The following is a 25,292-nucleotide window of genomic DNA, read 5'->3' on the forward strand; positions in this document are numbered from 1 at the left end:
TGTTGAAATAAGATGCAAAGTTACCTGATCAGAATGAGAGGGTTGGTGTCAAGGTTGGAGGTTTGAGGAGACTAGGGAAATAGAATAGCTTCCAGTTTAAAACAGAAGAAAAAGGAGAGCGAACCTCTGACTAGCACCTCAGATTTCAATTAAATTGGAGGTCATTCATTTAGCACTGCACTAACCTGCAAAGTAGTTAGTGCCACAGAAGGGCAAGGGAGGGGGGGTTGCGTCACGTTATGGACCTGAGAATCCAAAATGAGTAGGAAGGAAGGAAGGAGAGGAAGAAGGGAGTAAATAAAAAAAAGAAATTAGCGGTTCAAGTCTGAGAACGTCTGGATGAACACAACGAAAAGCTGTCGGTGGGCGAGATTTCATGAACTTAATTTCAGAACTGTCATGCTTTGGCGATGGCAAGGTATTACCTCCAAAAGCCAGTTTCTCGGTCATTACGAAGCCAGGCGGTCTGGCCTGTCGACAGGCACTGGCAACCAAGACCGGGCTTCCGTTCGCCTAAAAGCAGCGGCTCGGCGCGTGCGCAGTGTGCGCGAGCTCGTCGCGCCTGCGCACAAAACGTCACCGGTGCCACCTTTCCCGTCCCGCTCTCCAACCGCGCGGAGCTGAGTGGGCTTCCGCGACGCCCTCCGCTGTGAGGCGTTGGCGATCCCTCAGCGCCTCGAGCTCAGCTGACTCGTCCTCCTTCGGCCAGAAACCCTCCTCCTGGGCCCGCGCGGGAGGAGCGGGGCCTCTGAGCGGAGCGGCGAGTCCGCCGGCCCCGGTCTCTTTCCCTGGCGGCGGCGGCTTCTTCCGTAGGACAATATGTTCAAGAGAATGGCCGAATTTGGGCCTGACTCCGGCGGGAGAGTGAAGGTCAGTGCCCGGCCCGCGCCTCCCCTCCGGGAGTGGCTCTCTCGCCCCGGCTCCTCCTGGCGCGGCCTGGGGAGGGCCTGCCTGTTTCCTCTCGCGCCTTCTCGCCTCGGGCTGGAGCCGCGGTTTCCAGGCGGACGGCGAGTCAAAGCCCCAGAGGGAAAATCATGATTTCATTTGGCCACAACTTCATGTGTCACCGCCTCCCTTCCATTCCAGACAAAAAACAAACATAATCGGTGGTGCCTGGGGGAGAGCTGGACGTTGTTGCCGAGGAAAAAGCCACTTGCGGGGCTGGCAGATCCTGGCTTGCTGCTCACCCTCTGCCAACCCAGGTCACCTGTAAAAAGGCGGTGGGGAGGGCAGTACCCATCTATTGTGAGGATAATAACAGTAGCAGATACCGTGCGAAGTAAGCACGGTGGGTGGACGCTTTACCCGATTCTCTGATTCAGTCGCTACAAAGGCAGTATCACCCCCAGTATTTACAACTAGGAAAGTTCAGAAGACTTCCCCAAGTTCATGGTGTTCCTAAAGTCCCAAGGCTACAGCCAAGATACCAATCAAGGCATGCAAAGAACATAACACTGCCTGGCACATAGGGAACATTCAGTACACGGTAGCTTCTTAGTTTTTAATTAAAGTGATCATAGAGCCTAACGTAATGTATGACACTGTGACACATTTCCCTCCCACTTTACTACATCCCCTGGCACATTTATTTTTTATGAGACGACCAACTGGTTCCTGATGTAACACCTATTTTTACCCCTTCTGATTTTTATTTACCGCAGAAAGGAAAATTTTTTTTTCATTAATTAATTAATTTATTTATTTGGCTGTGTTGGGTCTTCGTTTCTGTGTGAAGGCTTTTTCTGGTTGCGGCAAGTGGGGGCCACTGTTCATCGCGGTGCGCTGGCCTCTCACTGTCGTGGCCTCTCTTGTTGCGGAGCACAGGCTCCAGACGTGCAGGCTCAGTAGTTGTGGCTCACGGGCCCAGTTGCTCCGCGGCATGTGGGATCTTCCCAGACCAGGGCTCGAACCCGTGTCCCCTGCATTGGCAGGCAGACTCTCAACCACCGCGCCATCAGGGAAGCCCAGGAAAATTTTTTTTAAAAAGAAATCACCCACTTTTCCACCAATCTAGTTGATCTAGGTTTTTTTTTTTTTTTTTTTTTGAGTCTTTCTCTGTGTCATATTGTTTTCACATAATTTTATACTGAGTATACAATTGTCATACACAGTGCTTTGAAAGTTTCAAAAGCTACTGAAATTTAATGGAAGGGGAAACAGATGCCAGGTAAAATTCATAGTACTGTAAGGTTCATAAACATACGTTTTCCCCCACTTTTGGGCGAGGTTTTGGAATGATAAGAAAGTACTACTGAACAAAGGATTAGAACACTAGCGTTTGGAGAAGAACTTACAGAACTCTACTTGTAATCATGTTAGGTTCTAAAAGTCTTTTAAGTCCAAAATCACTTGAGGAGATTAGGCCTGTAGTCCTCAAATGCTTTTCCACCGAAAATGGGTCCGAGTTAGTCATGTAAAACTTTAAAATTAGGGACTTATTTCTTCTCCATGCTGATTATGTGGTCTTGTAAGCATCTTTTCCCAATTTAGATAAATTTGATCCAGGTAGAAAGTCTTTTGGCAGATGGGCCCGCTTTTCATCATTGAGGAACTCCGCAAGTTCCTAGCAACATTGTAGCAGTTCAGGATCTATTATCCCTCACCATGTCAGTGCTCCTTGTACTTATTCACTCGACCCTTGAATGCGAGGCCCCATCTTTGGGTGCCACAAAAGGGCACTTGCTGTGATTTTTTTTTCTTTAAGTTTGTGTACAAACTGCTTGCCTTCTTCTGAACTAACTTCAGGCTAATAGGTATTGGTTTTATTTGTGAATTATCTAGTCACAATGAAAAGTTTTTCCATTTGTTCACTGCTTTTCCTCATTTCTTATTAATTGTTGATTACATTGGCACAGCACTTTTCACATGTGATATATCTTGCTCTTTGACCTTCAGATACAGTCTTACTATTGAACAATTGGTCTCAAATTCATGCGCAACATTCAGCAATTTTCTTCACTTGGAATTTTTTCTATCTCCTTTCCATCATAATCTGCCTTTACACTTAACTGGATGTGATGAGAAACATGTATGTACATCTCAGAACTGAACACAAATATAGCACACATGCCATCAGTCCAGGGTTTACCGAGCTTGAGTCATCCAAGTGCCTCTTTGCCATTATCTGAATCAAAATGTAGTGTTTAACATTTTTGTTTAAATCAATTTTTTAAAGTCCCTTCGTAAGCATTACTATGTTTGAAATTGTGGGTTTGAATTGCTAGTTATAGTTATGGTTTTTCTAATACAGATTAAACACAAGTAATAAAATGAAAATGTTTGCCCTTATTCTACCTAAAATCCCCTTCCAAACTGTCTTTAATTTTTGTACTGTGCTTTGGAGAACCCTGGTGTAAGCTGATAAATAAGGACATAACCATCAGGTGATGGTAAAGTTGGTGAGCGTTATTCCAGGCTGCTCTTTAAAGTTTGTAAATAGAGCTTTTTCTGTTTCTTTAAAAAAAAAAAAAGAGAGAGAAAGAAAAAGGGAACTCTCAAAGTACCCCACATGATTTAAGTACACGTTTTCAAAGTGGGAACATTGTAATTAATGTGGTGTTTAGTTATTTGTGGTATTATGAAATGAGGCTAATTGTCTGGAAATGATTTGTGGAGGGAAATCCATGTTATAAGCAAACTACGTTGTTAGACTGCCTGCCATTTCTTAAAACAAGCTTTCAGAGTTCGAATTCTGTTTATTTGGGTAATAATACAATGTGTTGGGGTTTTTTAAAATAAATTTATTTATTTATTTATTTATTTATTTTCGACTGCATTGGGTCTTCGTTGCTGCACGCGGGCTTTCTCTAGTTGCGGCGAGCGGGGGCTACTCTTCGTTGTGGTGCGCAGGCTTCTCATTGCGGTGGCTTCTCTTGTTGCAGAGCACGGGCTCTAGATGCGCGGGCTTCAGTAGTTGTGGCTCGCGGGCTGTAGAGCGCAGGCTCAGTAGTTGTGGCGCACGGGCTTAGTTGCTCCACGGCCTGTGGGATCTTCCCGGACCAGGACTCAAGCCCGTGTCCCCTGCATTGGCAGGCGGATTCTTAACCACTGAGCCACCAGGGAAGCCCAATACAATGTTAACTGGTGTTGAAATTGTTTTCTTGCAGGGGGTTACTATCGTTAAACCAATAGTTTATGGTAATGTTGCTCGATATTTTGGAAAGAAAAGAGAAGAGGATGGGCACACCCATCAGTGGACAGTATATGTAAAACCATATAGAAATGAGGTAGGTAATTGTTTTTCCTAAAACTTTTTTGAAGCTATAGTTTTTTTGCTCAGAGTTAAATTGTAATATTGTATAGTAACTGATAATAAAATTGGCCCATTGTAGAAATGTTACCAAAAATGTTGAAAGAATAAAGTAAGAGCTGTCATCTTTCTATAATTGTTAGTAGAATCAACTTTCCAAAAATGTTTTCTAATTAAAATTAAGTTATGGTAAAAAGAATTATGCTATATGCACAGTACGTCTTCCAATTACCACACCTTAAGGTAGCCTAGTATATAATCAGGTATTTCAGGAATAGTAAATTTAAGTGATAATTTGGTAATCAGACCATCAGAAAAGATGAAAGACAAACTGCTACATAATCTAGCTGCTGGTAATTTGGTTTTGCTACTGAATCTCTAATGCCTGGAATGCAGTAAGTACATAGTGGGTATTCAACAGATACTTACTGAATGAATAAACTATTCCTCTATTTAAAACCCTTCATTCTGTATTTCAAATATCATTGTTCCAATATAGTGGAAGCAAAAAGGCAGGTGAGAATTTATGTTATCATTGCAATCATTCGTCACCTTTTAGAAACATCTGAAATAGCATTTAGAGATGTCACAAAGAGTTGTTACTTCTGAAAAGATGAAAATGGTGCCAAATAGCCCAAGGGTAGATTCACAGCTTGATGATGGTAAAGGTAGTCTGCTTCAAACACTTTGAATTATATTTTGCCACATGTAAGAGACTAGAATTTTGGACATACATTTACTTTATCAAGGGGTCACATTTTTAAATTAAATTTAATAATTATTCAAAATAACTTTATAGTGTCAATTTTAAGGGTAGAAATGCTGACTTATCATTCAAAATTACTTCCAATGCTGAATACTCTTTCTTCCCATGTAACCCCACAGTATGTTCAGTCACATTTAATAAGTTAAGAGATGATAAATTTAGAGGTAAATCAAAAGAAGGCCATGTAGGACAGTTTATGGTAACTGAACTCAGTGCAGCTGTAGCCACAATTTAAAGGTGACCACTTGAATGTAGAGCTCTTGAGCTGAAATCAAACATCTACAGGACATGCAACGCATGTGATGCAACGCAAAGTTATCTTAATTTCAAGGACAAAGAATAAGGCAGTTGACTTTTGAGTTCTATTTATCTTTTCTTCATATATTCTACCAAAAGACTGAGTTAATACATGTTGAAACCAATTAAGCTTGATAATGTTGTTTTTTCTTCAGCATTTATACTATTAAGTAAAGTTAAAAGATGAAGGAAAATAAAAAACCTTCAAAGTCCACACAAAAACTTGTATATGAATGTTTGTAGTGACATTATTCATAATAGCCCAAATGTCTCTAAACTGATGAATAGATAAATAAAATGTAGTGTATCCATATAGTGGAATGTTATTAAGGAATAAAATAGAGTATTGATACATGCTACTAACACATGGAAAAAATTAGGAAACATGGCAAGTGAAAGAAGCCAGACACAAAAGCCACATACTGTATAATTCCATTTTTATAAAATGTCCATAATAGGTAAATCCATAGACATAGAACCTAGATTAGTGGTTGACAGTGGGTGGGAGGAAGAATGGGTATGTTTCCTTTTGTGTGATAAAATGTTCTCAAATTGATTGTGGTGGTAGTTGTACAACTCTGTGAATATATTAAAAACCATTGAATGGTGAACTTTAAATGGGTGGTTTGTGTAGTATGTGAATATCTCAATAGAGCTGTTAAAAACAAACAAACAAAAAAAACACCTTCAGTGACTACCTATTGCCCTCATCATAAAGCTATCATGTTTAGAAGGCCTGCCATGACCTTTCCCTATCCTATCTCTGCAGCCTTATCCCTTGTCTGTGTTTGCCTCATTTCTTTATATCCTACATTTTACCAATACTAAATTACTCTCAGTTTCCCAAAGGAACACTCTTAAACCTCTTCCTGTCTTCCCACCCACTCCATTCTTATTGTTCCCTTAGGTCTTAGTTCAAGTGTATTTTCTTTAGATCTACTTTCTTGATCTCCAAAGACTAAAATAGCTGCCTTTCCTATGGATTTGTACCTAATGTCCTCATAACACATGACCTAATATGCACACAACAGATTACAGATTACAGCATTGAAATGCTGATTTTCTTGCCTGCCCCCCACTTTACAGTGAGACCCTGAGGACAAGATTCTGTTATTTATCATTATAGCATCTGCCTATATTGGTAGTCACTCATATTTGTAGAAAAAATGAATGAAAGTATTCCCAAAATAGTCTTCAAAGATGCTTATGAAAATCTGCCTCAGAAAAAATGTTCACAAAATAATGTTAAGTGATGAAGGCAGATAGTAATATATTATTACAGTAGGATCCCAGTTAAAAAAATATGTAGATAATAAGCACATAAAAATTCCTGAAAGCAAATAAAAAGATTAATGAACATTACTGTTGAGTGCGACTTACTCTGTTTTGCATTTTCCTGTTTTTCTATAATGAATTATTTTTGAAAAGGCCTCCTTCGCTAGCAGAATCCCTTTTGTGTGCCGGAACTAATGAATATGCTTTTGTGCTTCAAAATATAATTAAGGAAAGGAAGAGTTTTATATACAACAGTTTTAGGTTGCTTAGTTTAGTTGACCTTTGTATAATATAATTTTGTTTTTTGAAGTTACTTAATTCTTAGATTTGCTTTGGTGTATATGTTTATTTCTGTAGAAAATATTGGAAGTGTACTGCTGTTTTATGGAAAAATCAAAATTGATTTTGAGTATTGTCTACAGAGATATATAAAAATAGGAATGCAAAACAATGAATTAAGGACATATATATTTCTATATATTATGAATTTTGAAAGAATTCTGCACAGACTTCCTTTGTTTAAGATAAAAAACAAACCTCCAGGGTATAATTCATGTTTCTTAGAAAATTGGTTTCCATAAAATTTAAGGAGAAGTGTATTTTATAAAATTGACACAGGTGCTCTGTGTATCTCCTTCCTAATTGTTATGTGTAGATGGCAGAACTAATTAATTAATTCCTCTGTATTTTAGGATATGTCAGCATATGTGAAGAAAATCCAATTTAAATTACATGAAAGTTACGGCAATCCTTTAAGAGGTACAATAGTTTTTTAAAATTCATAATATTATAAATTTTAAAAGAGCTAGGAAACTGTATCAGTAATTTACAATTAATAATTGTTTTATTTTTTTCTTTCTTTTAGTTGTTACTAAGCCTCCATATGAAATTACTGAAACAGGTTGGGGTGAATTCGAAATAATCATCAAAATATTTTTCATTGATCCTAATGAAAGACCTGTGAGTAATGTTAATCTCTGCAAATATAAAATGAATTTTTTAGTAATTGTGAAAATTTTACAATATTCAATAGCTTGTTATATGTTGACATTTTCATTCAGGTATACTTTATGTAAGCTTATGGCTTGGTTTATCTTGCTATGAGTTAAGGTTTTTCATTTTTAAGTGAAGTGCCTTTCAAAACTCTTTTGTTTTTCAAGTATAAAAAGAAGGGATAGAATGTGAACAGTTATTTGAAAGGAATCATGGAAATTACATGATTACTACAGCAAAAAAATTTAAAATTCATTAGTATTGTTTGGTTCTTAGTAACAAACAAGTGGAGTCCATATGCTCTCTGAAATGGGAGTGTCCGGTTTTTTACAGTTAAAAGCCCTAGAAAGTCTTTTTACATTTTCAAACTGTCATCAGTACTAGCAGCTTTATCTTATACCTGAATCCTTATTTATAACCACTGACTTTTTCATTATTTGATCTCTTCAGGTTGTTGCTTGATAATGTAAAAAGTCTCTCAAATCTTTCACTTTGACCCCTCAGCAACTTTGTGAGGTTGGTGAGATCCTCATTTTAGAGATGAGCATATTAAGGCTCAGAGATGAAGTCATGTGCTCAAAAACACAGTTAATTGTGGTGGAGCTAGTTTTTGAATCCAGGTATTTGCATTCAGACCTCACACTCCTTCCTTTACTCTTGCTTTTGACTAAAACCACTAAGCCTGTTTTATTTTTAAACCTAAAGGGTCACAACTCAGGCTGTCTCATTGCACATTTGTGTGGCTGGTGTTTAACTCCAGTTTCAGGGCTTTAATGTTCATCACCATTAATTTTCATCTTGATAGATTCAGCTCGCTCCTTTAGCACCAAACATTGACACTTTAATTATCAGATTACATTTGTAAAACTATGTGCTTTTAAAGGATTTGAATGTCACCTGGGCCAGTGATACAGAGAATTAGTTCCTAACTAGTTGCATCAGAAATGCCTGAGGTGTTTTTTAAAAGTTCAGACTTCTAGGCCCCATTCCATGGAGTGTGATTCACAGGTTTGGAGAGGGGTCAGCACCCCAGGTAATTTTGATGCGCAGTAATATTTAGGACCCATTAAGGTAGACCATACTCTTCCTACATAGAAGTTCCTTTAGGCAGTCCAGTATAGCAAGAAGAGAATATTGACTTCCGTTATTAAGTGAAACATCCTATTCAGGTTTGGAGTAGTTCTAGTTTTAAGAAAGCTCTACTTTATGTTAAGCTTCCTTGAACTTTTTACTGATAACTATTCATACTTTAGTTTTCTTTTCTCCTGAAGAACCATCTATAGCTCATTTAAATATCTTCCATGTGATAAGGTTTCCAGGTCTCCTACCATTCTTGTCCTTCTGGGATACTCTCACAGACATTATATTCTGTTTGACAAGAAATTATTAAATATCCATATTTGGAAGATATTGCCCAAGGGGTGGGATACAAAGATGAGACACTACACCTATCCTTAACCAAAGTAGTCTATTAGGGAGAATAGAGCACAGAATATGGCAGATGTTGAGAGAGAAGGAGAAGTTGGTCATGTTACTAGAGCAGAGGTTCTTGTTAACTTTGTAAGATTGCTTTGAATTCATTTTATTTTGAGAATGTGCTGCCTTACCTGTCTGCCTCCTCATCTGTCTCCCCCTTCTCTCCTCCCTACCCTGCCCTCAATTGGAAAATACATCTCTGAAAGAAATCATTATATAATGTAACCTCATTATGAGACAGCTCTCAAAGTCTACTCTTGGGAAAGTAGGGTAATATGATCTTTTGCCTTTCTGGAGTGATTCATTTATTGAATAGGTTTCCATATAGATCTACATAGGCCTGAGTTTTATCCCCTCCAAATTATTGTAGTGTTCTTTTAGTATAATGAAACCATTATAGTTTTTGAATAGTTGGCTCTTACAGAAAGTAAGTCATATGAGGTTTATTTAAAATATAAAAGAAAGATATGGGTAACTTGTGATTTACTTCTGTTATCCAGTAACCTATTATACATCAAACCACTGTAAAAGGAATGGTTGTTTCTAAAAGCAAAATGCTAATATTGGGTTTTTATTCCTAGAAATATCTCTGGCAAGTATAGGCATTTTCATTGCTCTAAGAATCTTTAAACACCCCTGAAAATTAGGGACATCTGTCCTGAAATTATTCATTGCCTATTATTCATCTGCATGAATGTCTCTCCAGGTCTGAATAATAAATTTGGGAAAGGAAGACTTTATGATGTAGTTTTTAATACTTCTTAAATTATAAAAGATATGCATATAGTTTTTTAAAAAGATTTAAAAAATAAAAAGTACAAGTCTCCTGTATTAGTTTCCTAGGGCTGCCATAAGAAAGTATCTCAAACTGAGTGGCTAAAAACAACAGAAATTTATTCTCCCGGTTCTGGAGACTAGAAGTCCCAAATTAAGGTGTTGGCCATGCTCTCTCCAAAGCCTCTAGGCGAGAATCTTTTCTTGCCTCCTCTAGTTCCTGGTGGCCCCAGGCGTTCCTTGGCTTGTGGCAGCGTAACTCCAGTCTCTGCCTCCATTTTCACATGGCCTTCTCTCCCTCCCTGTCTCTGTGTCACTTCTCTTTTTATGAGGACACCAGTCATATTGGATTAGGGTCCCCGCCTAATGACTTGATCTTAACTTGATTACATCTGCAAAAGGCTCTTATTTCCAAATAAGGTTACATTTACATGTTCTGAGGTCTAGTACTTCAACATATCTTTTGGGGGATACAGTTCAACCCATAACATCTTCTTTCCCCCATCTCTGACCCCTTCCTCAGGAAAACCACAGTTACTGTTTTCAGTTCCTCTAGAAATTATTCCCACTCATCTCATGTATTTAAATCCCAAAGGTTGGATTTTTCAATTTTAGATAGTGCCTGTCAGCTCTTAGTGATGACAGATGATCCTTTTTCTTCATCTTTCTTGGTTTCTTTTTTCATTTTGCTGGAGGAATTTCTTCAGAAAGGATGCGTGAGAAGTAAAATTTCAGAGCCAGTGCTCTCTGAAAATATCTTTATTTTTGTTTACCTCGTACTTGATTGGGTGAAGAATTCTAGGTTCCACAGGAGGATGTGCTTTCTCGTCGGTGAGTGAGGGGAGAAGAGGGAAGGTTGGCCAGCCTAGCCGCCCCACAGCAGTCTTGATTTCTATACCTGCCAACTTTGCGCTCACAGTCTCTCTGGGGCTCCACTGGGGGCAGTGGCTCCCACCTCTGATGCAGTTTTCTCCTTTAAGATTTTAGGTTATGGATTTCCCTGTTATGGTTTATCTATCTGTGTAGTCTCATCTGCTTTCTGTCTGTTCCAGAAATTTGTCAAATTATCTGCTTTAAATATGGCATATGATCCATACTCCTTATGATGATTTTAGCTAACTTTTTGGAAAATTCTTTGAGGCCTCTGAATTGGTTTCTATACCTTCAACATGAACTCTGATGTTTTACCATCTAGGTTTTGTTTTGCTCAAATAATCACACATTGTGCTGCAAAGCTTTTCCTTTGATGTCTTACTGTATCTGTTTTTAAATATTTTGAAGACATATTGCTCTTGCCGAAGTGAATTATCACTGACTAACTTTGTGTTTGTTTATTATGCTACTTATGTATTAATTTTATTATTACACTAAAGAAATTAACTTGTCCTCACTGAGCATTTTAGTATTGATCATTCCTTTTGAAAGTATCAAATCTTTTTTCGCCATAGTAAATTTGTAAACTTTAACTGTCACAGTTAATCAAATTTCACCTGTGTAAGTAAAAGAATTCATCTTAGTGACTTACCAGTTTAATTTCCATAGCTGTATCTTGTGTTATTTTTATATATAGTCACTCTCTAGAGACGCTTTGTAACTAATGTTTGCTTACCCTCTTCAAAACATACATATTGAATAGATGTGGATAAATGGTAATACCTAATAGGAAAATAAAAGTACACGCAGAATTTGGGTGACCTGCCACAGTAAGTTGTAGTTGAAACAAGATCCTGAATTTGATATGTTTACTAATTCAGTCTCTAAATCAGTTACAGAAATGATGATGTCTCATGATGATGATAAAAACCATTGCACAGATGTCATGTCTGTTTTTATTTCTCAGGTAACCCTGTATCACTTATTAAAGCTATTTCAATCAGACACCAATGCAATGCTGGGAAAAAAGACAGTGGTTTCAGAGTTCTATGATGAAATGGTAAGAAGCTTTTATAATGAGAGTTTTTAAAGCATTTTAAATTGTAGATTTTGCAGTTATTGGGCTTTTGTTCATTCTCTTCCATTAGATATTTCAAGACCCAACAGCAATGATGCAACAATTATTAACAACATCTCGTCAGCTTACCTTAGGAGCCTATAAGCATGAAACAGAATGTAAGTGCCATGAGTTTATAATTAATCCTGAGAAATAATGTATTCTGTAATGGTGAAAGTATTGTATGATTAGCGACTATTAAATATTTTTCCTTAGTAGATACAGGTAAAATTTTTAGGAGTTAAACAAAATATGTATTACTAAAGAACAGGTAAGAAGGATGTTGTAAATAGTTCTCAAAGTAGACCTACTTTCAGAAAGGTAAAAGACAGCCTCTGACACACTCTGAAATACTGTTTGTCTTTATTCACTAATTACATTTAAGCATAGCTTTTCATTAATCTTGCTTAACCTGTCACTCAATCATTTTCTGTTTACTAGTCTTTGCTAACAAAATCGGTGTGAAGAACCTTGCAGAACATAATTATACTTGAGTGTACTGTGAACTAGTTTCTCTCTCTCTCTCTTTTTAACCTGTCACCTGACATAATTTTATATTAACGCTGGGGTGGTGAAGACCAGAATGCCTTATTGATAGTCAGTCATGCTATCTTCTCCCTTTAGCTTACAAGGCCTCAGAATCCCCTACACATCGTTTCATGCAGCTGTTGCCAACCATTTGCAGTTGTCATTCAAGATGAAATCTACTTACCAACCCTGTGTTGACATTTATGTCACCATTTATTCGGTTCTTCCTTTGATCTTTCATTTATTTGCTTACAGTATATATTGAGCAACAGTAAGACACCAGGCATTGTTCAGAGGATAGAGCAGACAAAAGCCCTGCCCTCATGGAGCTTACATACTAGTGGAAAGAAGACAAATATTAAATAAACAGAACAATGAAGTGTGAAGTAGTGATTGGATGGCATGAAGAAAACTAAAGCCGGGGAGAGAGCGCTTTTGGTGGGAGGAGATGGTTAAGAGTTTTAAATATCAGGTCAGAGAATGCTTCCTGAAATGGTGGCATTGGAGCAAATACCAAAAGGAGTGGGGAACTGAGCCGTGCAGCCACATGAGAGACGAATGTTACATGTAGAGCGGCCGCAAGGGCAGGAACCCTGAGGTAAGAGCCTGCCTGGCATATCCGAGGAACAGCAAGAAGGCCAGTGTGCCTGGAGCAGAGTGAACAAGGGGACAAGGAGTGGGACATGAGGCCAAAGAAGTTATTATGGGACCAGCTTATATAGGGACTTTAGGTTATTAAACTGAAGGAGATGGGAAGTCTTTTGTGGGTGTTGAGCAGAAGAGTGACAGTATAAGACTAATATTTTAAAAAGATCAATCACCCTGGTTGCTGTGTTGAGAATAGACTGTAAAGCAGAAAGGGTAGGAGCAGAATAGTTAGGAGGCTATTCCAGTAATCCAGATACAGAATTGTGTGTAGTACCAGAGTGATAGCAATGGAGGTGGTGAGAAGGGGTCAGGTTCTATTTTGAAGATAGGTACAGTAGGATTTGCTGATGGTTTGATAATAAGATGTGAAAGAAGGAGATGAACAAAGAATGACTGTTAAGGTTTGGGGCCTGAGGAAACAAACAAAAAAAAATTGCTGTTGCTTTTCATAGAGATGGGAAGTCTGGGAGGGGCAGCTTTGAGGGGAAAGATTAGGAGTACACTTTTGGACATGATGGATGTGGGATGCCTGTAAGACATCTAAGTGGAGATGTTGAGAAGGGAATTGTACTCAAAGTCTGGTATTCAAGGAGAGGTCTAGGCTGAAGATATAAATGTGGAAGTTAATATACACATGGATTTATAAATTGTGAGGCCAAGTGGTATCATCACAAGAGTAAGTGAAGATAGAAAAGAGGTTCAAGGATTGAGCCCTGGGCACTCCAACATTTAGAGATTAAGGAGATGACCAGCAAAGGAATTAGGAAAGAACAGTGAGTGTGGAGGGAGAAAAACTAGGTGCACATAATATCCTAGAGCCAGGTGAAGAAAGTGTATCAGGAAATAGTCATTAGCTGCGTTCAGTACCTCTGATAGGTCAAGTAAGATCAGAGCCAAGAAATAGGCTATAGCAAGGTGGAGGTCCTTGGTGACCTTAACAGGAGCAGTTGAAGGAGAATAGTAAGGACAGAAGATCAGTTGAAGTGGATCAAGAGAGAATGAGATGAGGGAGTTCCCTGGCGGTCCAGTGGTTAGGACTTGGCACTTTCACTGCCGTGGTCTGGGTTCAATCCCTGGTCAGGGAACTAAGATCCTGCAAGCTGTGCAGTGCTGCCAAAAAAAAGAGAGAGCGAGTGAGATGAGAAATTGGAGACAGGTGCTGTGGACAACTCTGTCTTGGAGCTTGACTATAAAGGGAAAGTAGCCCTTGAAGCAGTAGCAGAAGCAGGATTTGGGGTCAAGAGAGCAGAGTTTTCGGGGGAAATAGACCAGTATCGTTATAGGCTGGAAGAAGCGATCCAGTAAAAGAAGTGGGGTGGGGGATGAGAAAGCAGGAGAGAAAGAGGTTGCTGTTTAACCATTGTTGGTTATAGTAGTGTTTTGTTTGTATTTTCGTGAAACCCTGACCAAGAGTTAAAAGATCTGAATACTGATTATAATTGCTACTTGGTAGTCATTTAAAATTGAAAATCACACTCATTAAAAAATTTTATGTTTCACTTTCTACATCTGAAAAAATACTTGGGCTACTTTGTTATGAACATAAAACAGATATGTATATTATCACTTTGAAAAGGTAAAAAACACTAGTCATATGCTATTTTAATTTGTTACTGGTCATATTCTCTCCATTATAGATCTTCTTTCTCTCATACTATGAAATGTGCCCAATTCATAGAGGAAACTTCTCTTTTTAAATTCAAGTACCCACATTTCTGTGTTTTCAACAAAAATAATATCATTAATTCATATATGTGTGATAGTAGAGACAAATGTGTTTCATGAAAAGACTTTTCTACAAATTAATTTTTAACGTGTTAAAGTTTATGTGTGGAGCTTTATAACCTTGGGAAGTTTTTATCAGTAAATTGCATGTTTTATATTATCTTGAGGTTATTTTCTCAACAGTATCAAATCCATAAGGAAGAAAAAGATAATTCTGTAAATGGTATTGACACAATTGATAACTTTTGAGAAGAAAACTTAATTTAGATCATTGCTTTATAGCACTTATCAAAACAAATTCCAGTTTAATTAATGATAGTTAACTGTTTTTTTAAAGTCGGTTAAGCTGTCTAAATAATTAGAGAAATGACTGTCTGTCCTGGCTAGTGAAGACTTTCTAAATTTGAGGTGTTAGAAGAAATCACATTGAAACAAAGGCAAACTTGATTTTGCAAAAAAATATTTAACTTCTGCATTTCAAAAGGGCAAAAAAGAAAGATAAATTTGTAGAAAATATGAGAAAGGGTTAATATCTTTAAAACCCTAAAATAAATAAAATAGAATAAAATTTTAAACTTCAGTTGACAAAAGGACAAAAGACATGGACAGATGAAAGAGGAGATGACTAGTAAATAAAAAGGGAAAATATTTGACCCTGTTAGTAATTTTTAAAATGCAAACCAAATAATACTGGGTGGTTATATTTGTATCAAATAAGCAAAAGGAATTTATAATAGTTGTACCTATTAAGGATGTGGTGAACCCTGTGTTCTATGAATTGTTTGTGTGAGTAGGCCTTTTAGGAAAGCAACTTGGGAATATTAATCAAAGGTCTAAAAAAGATAGGTATACTTTTACCAGTTTGAGAGCATTATACTCAATATTTGGTAATAATATCAGTTAGCTTTACTGAGTGCTTACTGTTTGTACTCTTGTAAATCTGTACATGTATAAACTCATTTACATCTACAATAACTTTATTAGGTAATCCATTTAGAAAAGGAAACTGAGGCACAGGGAGAGTAAGAAACTTGCCCAAGTTAACATGAGTTAGTGGTAGAGCCAGGACTTTATCCTAAGCAGTCCTCAGAACTTAGGCTCTAAAAACATAGTAATATTTTTAGAAAGAGTAATAGCCAGGATAGAGGTTGCTCATTATAAAATTTAAAACACACTAAAAGTTTATAAAGATGTTTATACTGGTAAACCCATGGAAATTTACTTAAGTACTAATGATCTAGCTTTTAATAGAAATTGCTTCTACAAGGAATAATTAAAATGATAGTTAATGCTTAAAGAGAGTTTACATGTACTAGATAAGTGCTTTGCATTTCTTAATTTATTGAATACCCTTAACAACCCTAGGAGGAAGGTACTACTGTTAGCCCCATTTTCTAAGTAAGACCCTAGAGCATAGAGAGATTTGATATCTTGCCTCAAATCACTCAGCAAAGCCAGGATTTAAACCGAGACAGAGTGTGTGCTCTTAACCGATAAACTGTTCTACCTCTTTGTAAAAAAGCCTTACAGGGACTTCCCTGGTGGCACGGTGGTTAGGACTCTGCGCTCCCAATGCAGGGGGCCTGGGTTCGATCCCTGGTCAGGGAACTAGATCCCACATATATGTCGCAACTAAGAGTTCGCATGCCACAGCAGAGGAGCCAGCCTGCCACAACTAAGACCCGGTGCAACCAAATAAATAAATAAATATTTAAAAAAAAAAAAAAAGCCTTACAGACTATTTTTCTAACCAGTAAGTTACATTGGCTTTGCAAAAATATTCTTCTTTGGATTGACTTACTCTAAATTGAGGCTTTATTTGGAAATTTAAAACAGAAGTTTTATCTATATTTATATATACATATATATATACATACACTCTCACACACACACACACACACACACACACACACACATATATATATCTTAAATGTATGTATAAGCATTTAATATATTGGAAGCAGAAAACCAGAACAGGCTAAAAGAAGTTTTTAAATGTTTTCCCCTATCATCTCATTGGTAATTAACCCAGTTCTTTCAATATATGGTACGCTTTGCAGTCTTATGATTTGTCAAAAATAAAGTATAGTGACTAAATCAGACCACAAAAATCTGTATCTACAGTGCATGCTGTCCTCTGACAAATGAGTTAAATCTGGTCTTCCTGACTAGATTTAAAACTACCTGTTACAGTCATATAGGACTCCTTGTTGTTTCCCAAATCTTTCTGTACTCTTTCCAAGGCCCACTATGTCCACTTCATCAACCTAATTCCTTTCTCATTCTTTAAAACTCAATTCAGATTTTACTACTGCCAAGAAGCCTTCTTTGATATACACACACACCCTTTCCCCGTGGTATGTCATAGCGCCCTATGATTACTTCATGACACTGTAATGCATTTTTCTTTCTTGTCTATCTCCTACTTCTGTATCCCACCATCTCACAATGTGCCTTTCACTCCATATATGTTTTTTAATTGATATGGAGAGAGAGGGGGAGAGCAAGGGGATAAAAACTTCTGCATAGTAAAAAAGCATTGTCAACAAAGTCTAAAGACAGACAAGCCATGAAAAAATATTGTACTCATATCACAAATGACTAGTTTCTTTAATGTATAAAGAGCTCCTGCACATCATTTAAAAAGGCTGATAACCAGTAACTAAAGAGCTTCTGCAGAGCAAAGGAAACCATCAACAAAATGAAAAGGCAACCTACTGAATGGGAGAAAATATTTGCAAATCATGTATCTGATAAGGGGTTAATATCCAAAATATATAAAGAACTCATACAACTCAATGGCCAAAAAACGCATACAATTTAATTAAAATTGGGCAGAAGAACTGAGTAGATATTTTTCCAAAGAAAACATGCAGATGGCCAACAGGTATACGAAAAGATGTTCAATATCACTAATCATCAGGGAAATGCAAATCAAAACCACAATGAGATATCACTTCATGTCTGTTAGAATGGCTACTATCAAAAAGACAAGAAATAACAAGTGTTGGCAAGGATGTGGAGAAAAGGAAGCCCTTGTGCAATGTTGATTGGTGCAGCCACTATGGAAAACAGTATGTAGGGTCCTCAGAAGAATAAAAGTAGAGCTACCATATGATCCAGCAATTCCACTTCTGGATACGTATCTGAACAAAACAAAAACACTAACTTGGGGCTTCCCTGGTGGCGCAGTTGTTGAGAGTCTGCCTGCCAATGCAGGGGACACGGGTTCGAGCCCTGGTCTGGGAAGATCCCACATGCCGCGGAGCAACTCGGCCCGTGAGCCACAATTACTGAGCCTGCGTGTCTGGAGCCTGTGCTCCGCAACAAGAGAGGCCGCGATAGTGAGAGGCCCGCGCACCGCGATGAAGAGTGGCCCCCGCTTGCCACAACTAGAGAGAGCCCTCGCACAGAAACGAAGACCCAACAAAGCCATACATACATACATACATAAATAAAAAGAATGTAAGCAGAGAAGGATAGCATTAAAAAAAAAAAATTTAAAAAAAATAAATAAATTTATAAAAAAAAAAAAAAAAACAAAAAAAAAACACTAACTTGAAGAGATATATGCAACTCCATGTTCACTGCAGCATTATTTACAATAGCCAAGACAGGCAAATAACATAAGTGTCCATCAACAGGTGACTGGATAAAGAAGAGGTGTTTTATATATATATATATATACACACACACACACACACACACACACACACAGATGCGTACACACGCACACATGCATATATACACAATGGAATATTACTTAGCCATAAAAAAAGAAGAAATCTTGCTGTTTGCAAGAACATGGATGGACCTTGAGGGCATTATGCTAAGTGAAATAAATCAGAGAAAGACAAATACAGTATGGTCTCACTTATATGTAGAATCTTAAAAAAAAAAAAAGCTCACATACAGAGAATAGATTGGTGGTTGCCAGAGGCGGGAGGTGAGGGGTGGGCAAAAAGGTACAAACTTCTACTTATAAAGTAAGTCCTGGGGATGTAATTTATAGCATGGTGACTGTAGTTAATAATACTGTATTGCATATTTGAAAGTTACTAAGAGAGTAGATCTTAAAATTTCTCATCACAAGAAAAAAATCTGTAACTATATGTGGTGACAGATGTTAACTTCAGACTTACTGTGATGATCATTTTGCAATATATACAAGTATTGAATCATTATGTTGTACACCTGAAACTATTATACCTCAATTTTTTAAAAGGGTGGTGGGGAGAGTCGATAACCTAAAAGAGAAATGAGCAAAGGAAAAGCAGACAATCCATAAAAAGAAAGGGAGGAATGTCCCCTAAACATATTAAAAGATTGTCTGCCTCAGAAGTAATAGAAATGTAAATTAAAACTATTCTGAAATACCATTTTTAATCTTTCAGATTAACTAAGACCAAAAAGTTGATGCAGTAGGGAAATAGACGTACAATGCTAGTAGATTATGAATTAAGAGGACCTCTAAGAGTCACTTGGCATTCTTCCAGATTTACAAGATCAAATGTCCTTCAATTACTGTTTACTGGAATTTAGCCCACAAGTATACTGAAATGATTATGCGCAGCATACATGTTATAACATTGTTTGTAATAGAGAAAACTGGAAATACTCCAAATGTACATCAGAGGGGACAGATGAATGAATTATGTATGTCCATTCAGTGAGGTCCTCTGCAGCCTTTGAAAGAATGAGACAGCCCTGTGATATGGAATGAGCTTTCAGATGTAGTAATGTTAAGTGAAAGAGCAGGGTGCTGAGCAGTGTGGATAGTGTGACACCACTTGTGTTGGGGGTGAGGAGAAGTCACACTTAGGTGTATGCTCGTCTCTGAACCAATTATTTCTGGAAAGATACCAAGGAAACCTAACAGTGATTATCTCTGGGAAGAGCGCTGGTTGGTGGGGGGCAGGGGTAAAAGGAGGCTTTTTTTGGTTTTGTTTTTATTGGAGTATAGTTGACTTACAATGTTGTGTTAGTTTCAGGTGTACAGCAAAGTAAATCAGTCATACACATATTAAAAGGAGACATTTTTTCCATTGTCTACACTTTTCAGCCTTTTAATTTTGTATCGTGTATGTACTACCTGTTTTCAAAAATAATTGAAAAAATAAAAGCAATGAAAAATTACAAAGAAAAATATGGATTGTTTTGGCAATATAAAAGTTTACCTGTGTTACAAAATATATCACAAAAAGAAAGCACCAGCAATGAGGAAAATAAGGACACATTGCGTGTTTTGTTTTTGTTTTTTTATAAATTTATTTATTTTATTTATTTATCTTTGGCTGCATTGAGTCTTCGTTGCTACGCGCGGGCTTTCTCTAGTTGTGGCGAGCGGGGGCTACTCTTCGTTGCGGTGCTCGGGCTTCTCATTGCGGTGGCTTCTTTTGTTGAGGAGCATGGGCTGTAGGTGCGCGGGCTTCAGTAGTTGCGGCGCACGGGCTTAGTTGCTCCGCGGCATGTGGGATCTTCCTGGACCAGGGCTCAAACCCATGTTCCCTGCCTTGGCAGGCAGATTCTTAACCACTGCGCCACCAGGGAAGTCCCACATTGCGTGTTTTTAATGCGCTAGATGCTTTAGGTATATTACTTAATCCTCATAAATCCTCTGAGAAATACGAAGTTTTAACTGTATCATATAGAAAGAAGAGATGAAGGGAGACTTAGAGATATCAGCATTCAGCTATTAAGGGGCCAAGGGTGTATTTGAACTCAAGTCTTTCTGATTTCAATGGTTTTGGTTTTTTTTCTTCACCAAACCACACTGCTTCCAATTAGTGATCCTTTTACGTTAACAAAAGTACAACTGTGCCTCAACAGTCATCAGCAGCAATTACCTGAAATGTCCACAAGGTGGAAATGTTGGATGATCGTAGTCATTTTTCTCTGTAAAACTTGATGCTACACTATCCAAGTGGAATAGTTAAATCGATATAATCTATTTTGCAGTAATGATATTTTTCTTTTGTAATTTGTTATGTAGCCAGCTAGAATGTTTTAAATATTCAGTAATAATAATAATAGTAGTTAATATGGCTTTTTATGTGCCAGACAGTACTCTTTTTAAATCTTTTAAACAAATAATATTATGAGGTGTTTGCTATTATAATCTTCATTTTAGCAATGAGGAATAGAGCATAGAGATAATAAGTAGCTTATTCAGAGTGGCACATCTAGTAAATGATAGAGCTGGAATTCAAACCTAGACACTTATTGATATCTTTTTGAAAAAAGATACAGGTTTGTTTTACCAGTGTGATTATGTAAGTTTTACTTGTACATAAATTTAAGAGTACTGTTTTTAGTAAACTCTTATTGGCTGGATGTCTCTTGGACTGTATACTCCCTCATTTCCAAATCACATTAGGAAATTAGACATAATTAGGAAATTAGACATAATTTAAGACATTATGTCTTAAAATGTTAACTGTGAATTAAAATATTAGTGGTCAGAATTTCATTCTTAGTGGTAGAAAACATCTTAGAGCCTCTCTGGAGAGTTCAGACTTTCTTACCCACCCCCCTGTGTCTAAAGTTACATATCTTAAGTTGTCCGCATTTCATCATGAAAACATTGACCTAAGGAAATGCCACATTTATTGCTCTATGACATATCTTGTACATGTGAGAAAAAATGAAATGAATCAGTAAAAGTGTATGTTTTCTTTAGTTGCAGAACTTGAAGTGAAAACCAGAGAAAAATTAGAAGCTGCAAAAAAAAAAACAAGCTTTGAAATTGCAGAGCTTAAAGAGAGATTAAAAGCAAGTCGTGAAACTATAAATTGTTTAAAAAATGAAATCAGGAAACTCGAAGAAGATGATCAGACAAAAGAAATATAAACAGTTCTGAAGAGAACTCGATAGTAAGTGAAACTAAAAATAAGGTGGAGTTTAAAGGAGAGATGGACTACAAATGCTGCGATGTTTCTTAGAGGAACTGCACATATAGTTGTCAGCCATAGATTTCTCAGCAATGGGGGCAAAGTATTTGTACTTTACAAGCAATCTTTAACGTAAAATATATGTGTATAATGCTGTATAGGCATTTTATCAACCCATTTCGGGGTAGTTCTGTGATATTAAGCACAATTTTAAAACATTTTTATTGCATTGTATGTATAGCTTATCCTTTTGACAGACATCAAAATTTCATTATAAAGTATAACTTGTACGAATTTTGTACTTCCCTAGTAGTTAGAATTCGTGGTAAAATTAACGTGTGTATTTAATTTCTTAAGTTCTTACCTGCCCCCATCCCAACTCTTTTGTATCTGATGTGCCCAGTGCCCAATAAGCACTCAATAAATGCAGTTTACAGATGCTGTTTCTACCTCTTGATGTGTTTCTTCGCCTTGAAGCAATTCGATCTCTTTCATTACAATTAATGTATCTCCATAGTATTGTGACCATGCATCTCTTATTTGCAGTCAGTGTAGCATACAGAATCTCTCTGACAGCCAAGATCATATCTTAAGTATTGTTCTGCCTAACTCCCACAGTGTCATTAGTTTTCACATAGAACAATATTTCAGTCCTTCATGCATGTTCCAAAGACATATAGTAGGGGACCCCAACCCCCCGGGGCCACAGACCGGTATCGGTTTGTGGCTATTAAGAACGGGGCCACACAGCAGGAGGTGAGTGGCAGGCTGGCAAGCGAGCAAAGCTTCATCTGTATTTACAGCCGCTCCCCATCACTCACATTACCACTGAGCTCCACCTCCTGTCAGATCAGAGGTGGCATTAGATTCTCATAGGAGTGGGGACCCTACTGTGAACTGCGCATGCGAGGGATCTAGGTTGTGCGCTCCTTATGAGAATCTAATGCCTGATGATCTGAGGTGGAGCTGAGGCAGCCCCATCACCCCCAGATGGGACCACCTAGTTGCAGGAAAACAAGCTCAGGGCTCCCACTGATTCTGCATAATGGTGAGTTGTATAATTATTTCATTATATGTTACAATGTAATAATAATAAAAATAAAGTACACAATAAATGTAATGCGCTTGAATCATCCCCAAACCATCCCCACCCGATCCCCAGTCCATGGAAAAACTGTCTTCCGTGAAACCGGTCCCTGGTGCCAAAAATGTTGGGGACTGCTGACATACAGGATGCAGCTGTGCATCAATTTCACATACTACCCCTAATTTCTCTACCTTCTCCTCAGGCTGTCCTGTTCAGATCCACATGGTGAGTCCTCTATTTTTGACTCATCTAATTTGAACATTAGTGGTACTTAATTTTTAAGGCCATGTTGGCTGACTCATCTTGGCAACCTAGGAGCAACAATAAGTAGGAAAGTATTTTGGAAAACATGTAATATTAACATGTTACAAAGCTCCTAAAAATGGAAACCACGCATATGCCTCATGCAGATTCTATACCTTCTACAGAGTGATAACTAGCCACTCTAGTACTTTAAGATACTTTTAATCTATCTGCCCTGGTGGATTGGTTAATTTTTACTTTGTTGCTTTACTTTCTAGGTTGTGACATTTATAAGCATTATGGAGGTTGGACAAAGCTGTGGTCTGAGATTTCTGCCAGGGGTTCTCTGGGGGGTTGGAGATGGCACTTCTAATTGTGCTAGGCATCATTCAGCTCTCCCCTACCTCTTACCCCAATGCCCACAGTATAGGGTAGGGCTATAGGGATAGATCAGAAAAAAAGAATGGGGGAAAAGTCCCATTCTATTGGGTTCGCCAAAAGGTTCATTTGTTTTTTTCCATAAGATGGCTCTAGTAGCACTTACTTGTCTTTAACTTCATTTGAAACAATTTTGTTAGATTGTATGTGACAGCTGTCATATCAGCATGCATTTAAAAGACATCAAATTTGGTGAATTTTTGTGTAGCCATTTTAATGTTGAAGATGGAAGAAAAAAAAGCAACATTTTCAGCATATTATGCTTTATTATTTCAAGAAAGGTAGAAACGCGGGGACTTCGCTGGCGGTGCAGTGGTTAAGAATCCGCCTGGCAATGCAGGAGACATGGGTTCGAGCCCTGGTCCAGGAAGATCCCACATGCTGCCGAGCAACTAAGCCTGTGTGCCACAACTACTGAGCCTGCGCTCCAGAGCCCACGAGCCACAACTACTGAGCCCGCGTGCCACAACTACTGAAGCCCGCGCACCTAGAGCCCGTGCTCCGCAACAAGAGAAGCCACCGCAATGAGAAGCCCGAGCACCACAATGAAGAGTAGCCCCCGCTCGCTGCAACTAGAGAAAGCCTGCGTGCAACAACGAAGACCCAATGCAGCCATAAATAAATAAATTTATTTTTTAAAAAACCCCAAATATGCAAGATATATACAAGGATGTTCACTGCACTATTGTTTACATATCAAAAAATTGGAAACAAGGTAAATGCCCATCAATAGGAGCTGCATAAATTATGCTATGATATAGTGATATGATGGACTCCTCTGTAGTTGTCAACGTGGATAAAGCACATCTGTATGCTCTGACATTTAAAAATACCTGGATTATACTGGTTGGTGAGCAAGAAAAAGGCACTTTGCAAAATAGTGTTCATGATTCCGTTTTTTGTAAATAATATTACATTAGAAAGCATGACTTGGATGAATTTTCACCCATCTTAACAATAGGAAAAGGAATTATAGGGACTGTCAGTATCTACATAATGTGTGTGAATGTTAGAATTTTTTACAGTAATAATGCATTTCATTTGCATTAAAGAGAATTTTTAAATAGTTTAAAACTTAAAAGGAAAAACTGATGTCTTTTGATTATCAGAACATTGCCTCCGATGAACCAGATCATTATGAAGTGTCGTGTGACAGTTCAGAGAAATGAAATGTGACCTGTGAATGATGTGAGAAGCTGATGGGCCAGGACTTCTTCTGGAATTGTATTGGAGGGACTTACGGGTAAGATCCTTGCTCTTCAGTGCATCATCCAGTGAACTGGGATCATAATCCTCATGTAAAAATAGGTGGTGAAAGGTGTGGGGTTTATCTGACTTCTGTCCCAGTCTGGACTCTCTGATCTGGATTTTTAATTACTTTTAGTTATTTTTAATTAAAACAATGTGTAATTAGTTAACCAACTAGATTACAGTAGCCTGTGTAATATGCCCCATGACATCCCCAACTCTGGGTAGCCGCCCCCACCCCAATCTGCTTACTTTCTCACTTTCACTGGCTACCCACCCTAGCTTACCTGCTCTCTGTCCCCTACCAGGCTTCATTGCTCTTCAGTAATTCCTTATCTACCCTTAGTGAATTCCTCATCAATGCTGTTTGAAAATTCCCAGTCCACTGAATCACCACTCCCCTTATTCACTAAAATAGAGTCGTAAAACTGAAAGGCAGCTTAGAGAACATCTAATTCAATTCCCTCATTTGATGAGGGAGTAAAGTCTTGCAGATATTCAATGACTTGCAAAGTCACACAGTCCTTTGGGGCCAGAGGTAGAATTTGAACTCAGCTTTCTGTGACCGAGCAGTCAAGGTATATCATTGTACGGCTCCACCAAGGCTTAGAGAAGAGTGTGTGAATTGGCAGGTTACTTGGGGAAAAGCTTTCCAAGGAAAAAGG

General features: G+C 37.9%; 1 protein-coding gene across 3 annotated transcripts in view; it reads left to right on the top strand.

Annotated features, from left to right (window-relative positions):
- The first annotated feature begins 523 nt into the window (after positions 1-523).
- The window catches only part of YEATS4 (YEATS domain containing 4), an 81,900-nt gene continuing 57,131 nt past the window's right edge, over positions 524-25,292 (top strand). Inside the window, exons 1-7 of one of the 3 annotated variants that reach the window (XM_082351750.1) lie at positions 524-870; positions 4,107-4,226; positions 7,280-7,346; positions 7,453-7,547; positions 11,671-11,763; positions 11,852-11,939; positions 12,445-17,887. In XM_082351750.1, coding sequence (XP_082207876.1) covers positions 820-870; positions 4,107-4,226; positions 7,280-7,346; positions 7,453-7,547; positions 11,671-11,763; positions 11,852-11,939; positions 12,445-12,521 — 591 coding nt within the window. In that variant the 5' untranslated portion in view covers positions 524-819 and the 3' untranslated portion in view covers positions 12,522-17,887. Of the gene's footprint in view, positions 871-4,106; positions 4,227-7,279; positions 7,347-7,452; positions 7,548-11,670; positions 11,764-11,851; positions 11,940-12,444; positions 17,888-21,400; positions 22,050-25,292 lie in introns of those variants that run through there. The other 2 variants (XM_082351749.1, XM_082351751.1) reach the window with 2 other exon arrangements.

Source organism: Balaenoptera borealis (genome assembly GCF_965194805.1).
Source record: "Balaenoptera borealis genome assembly, chromosome: 13".
Taxonomy (NCBI): Eukaryota; Metazoa; Chordata; class Mammalia; order Artiodactyla; family Balaenopteridae; genus Balaenoptera; species Balaenoptera borealis.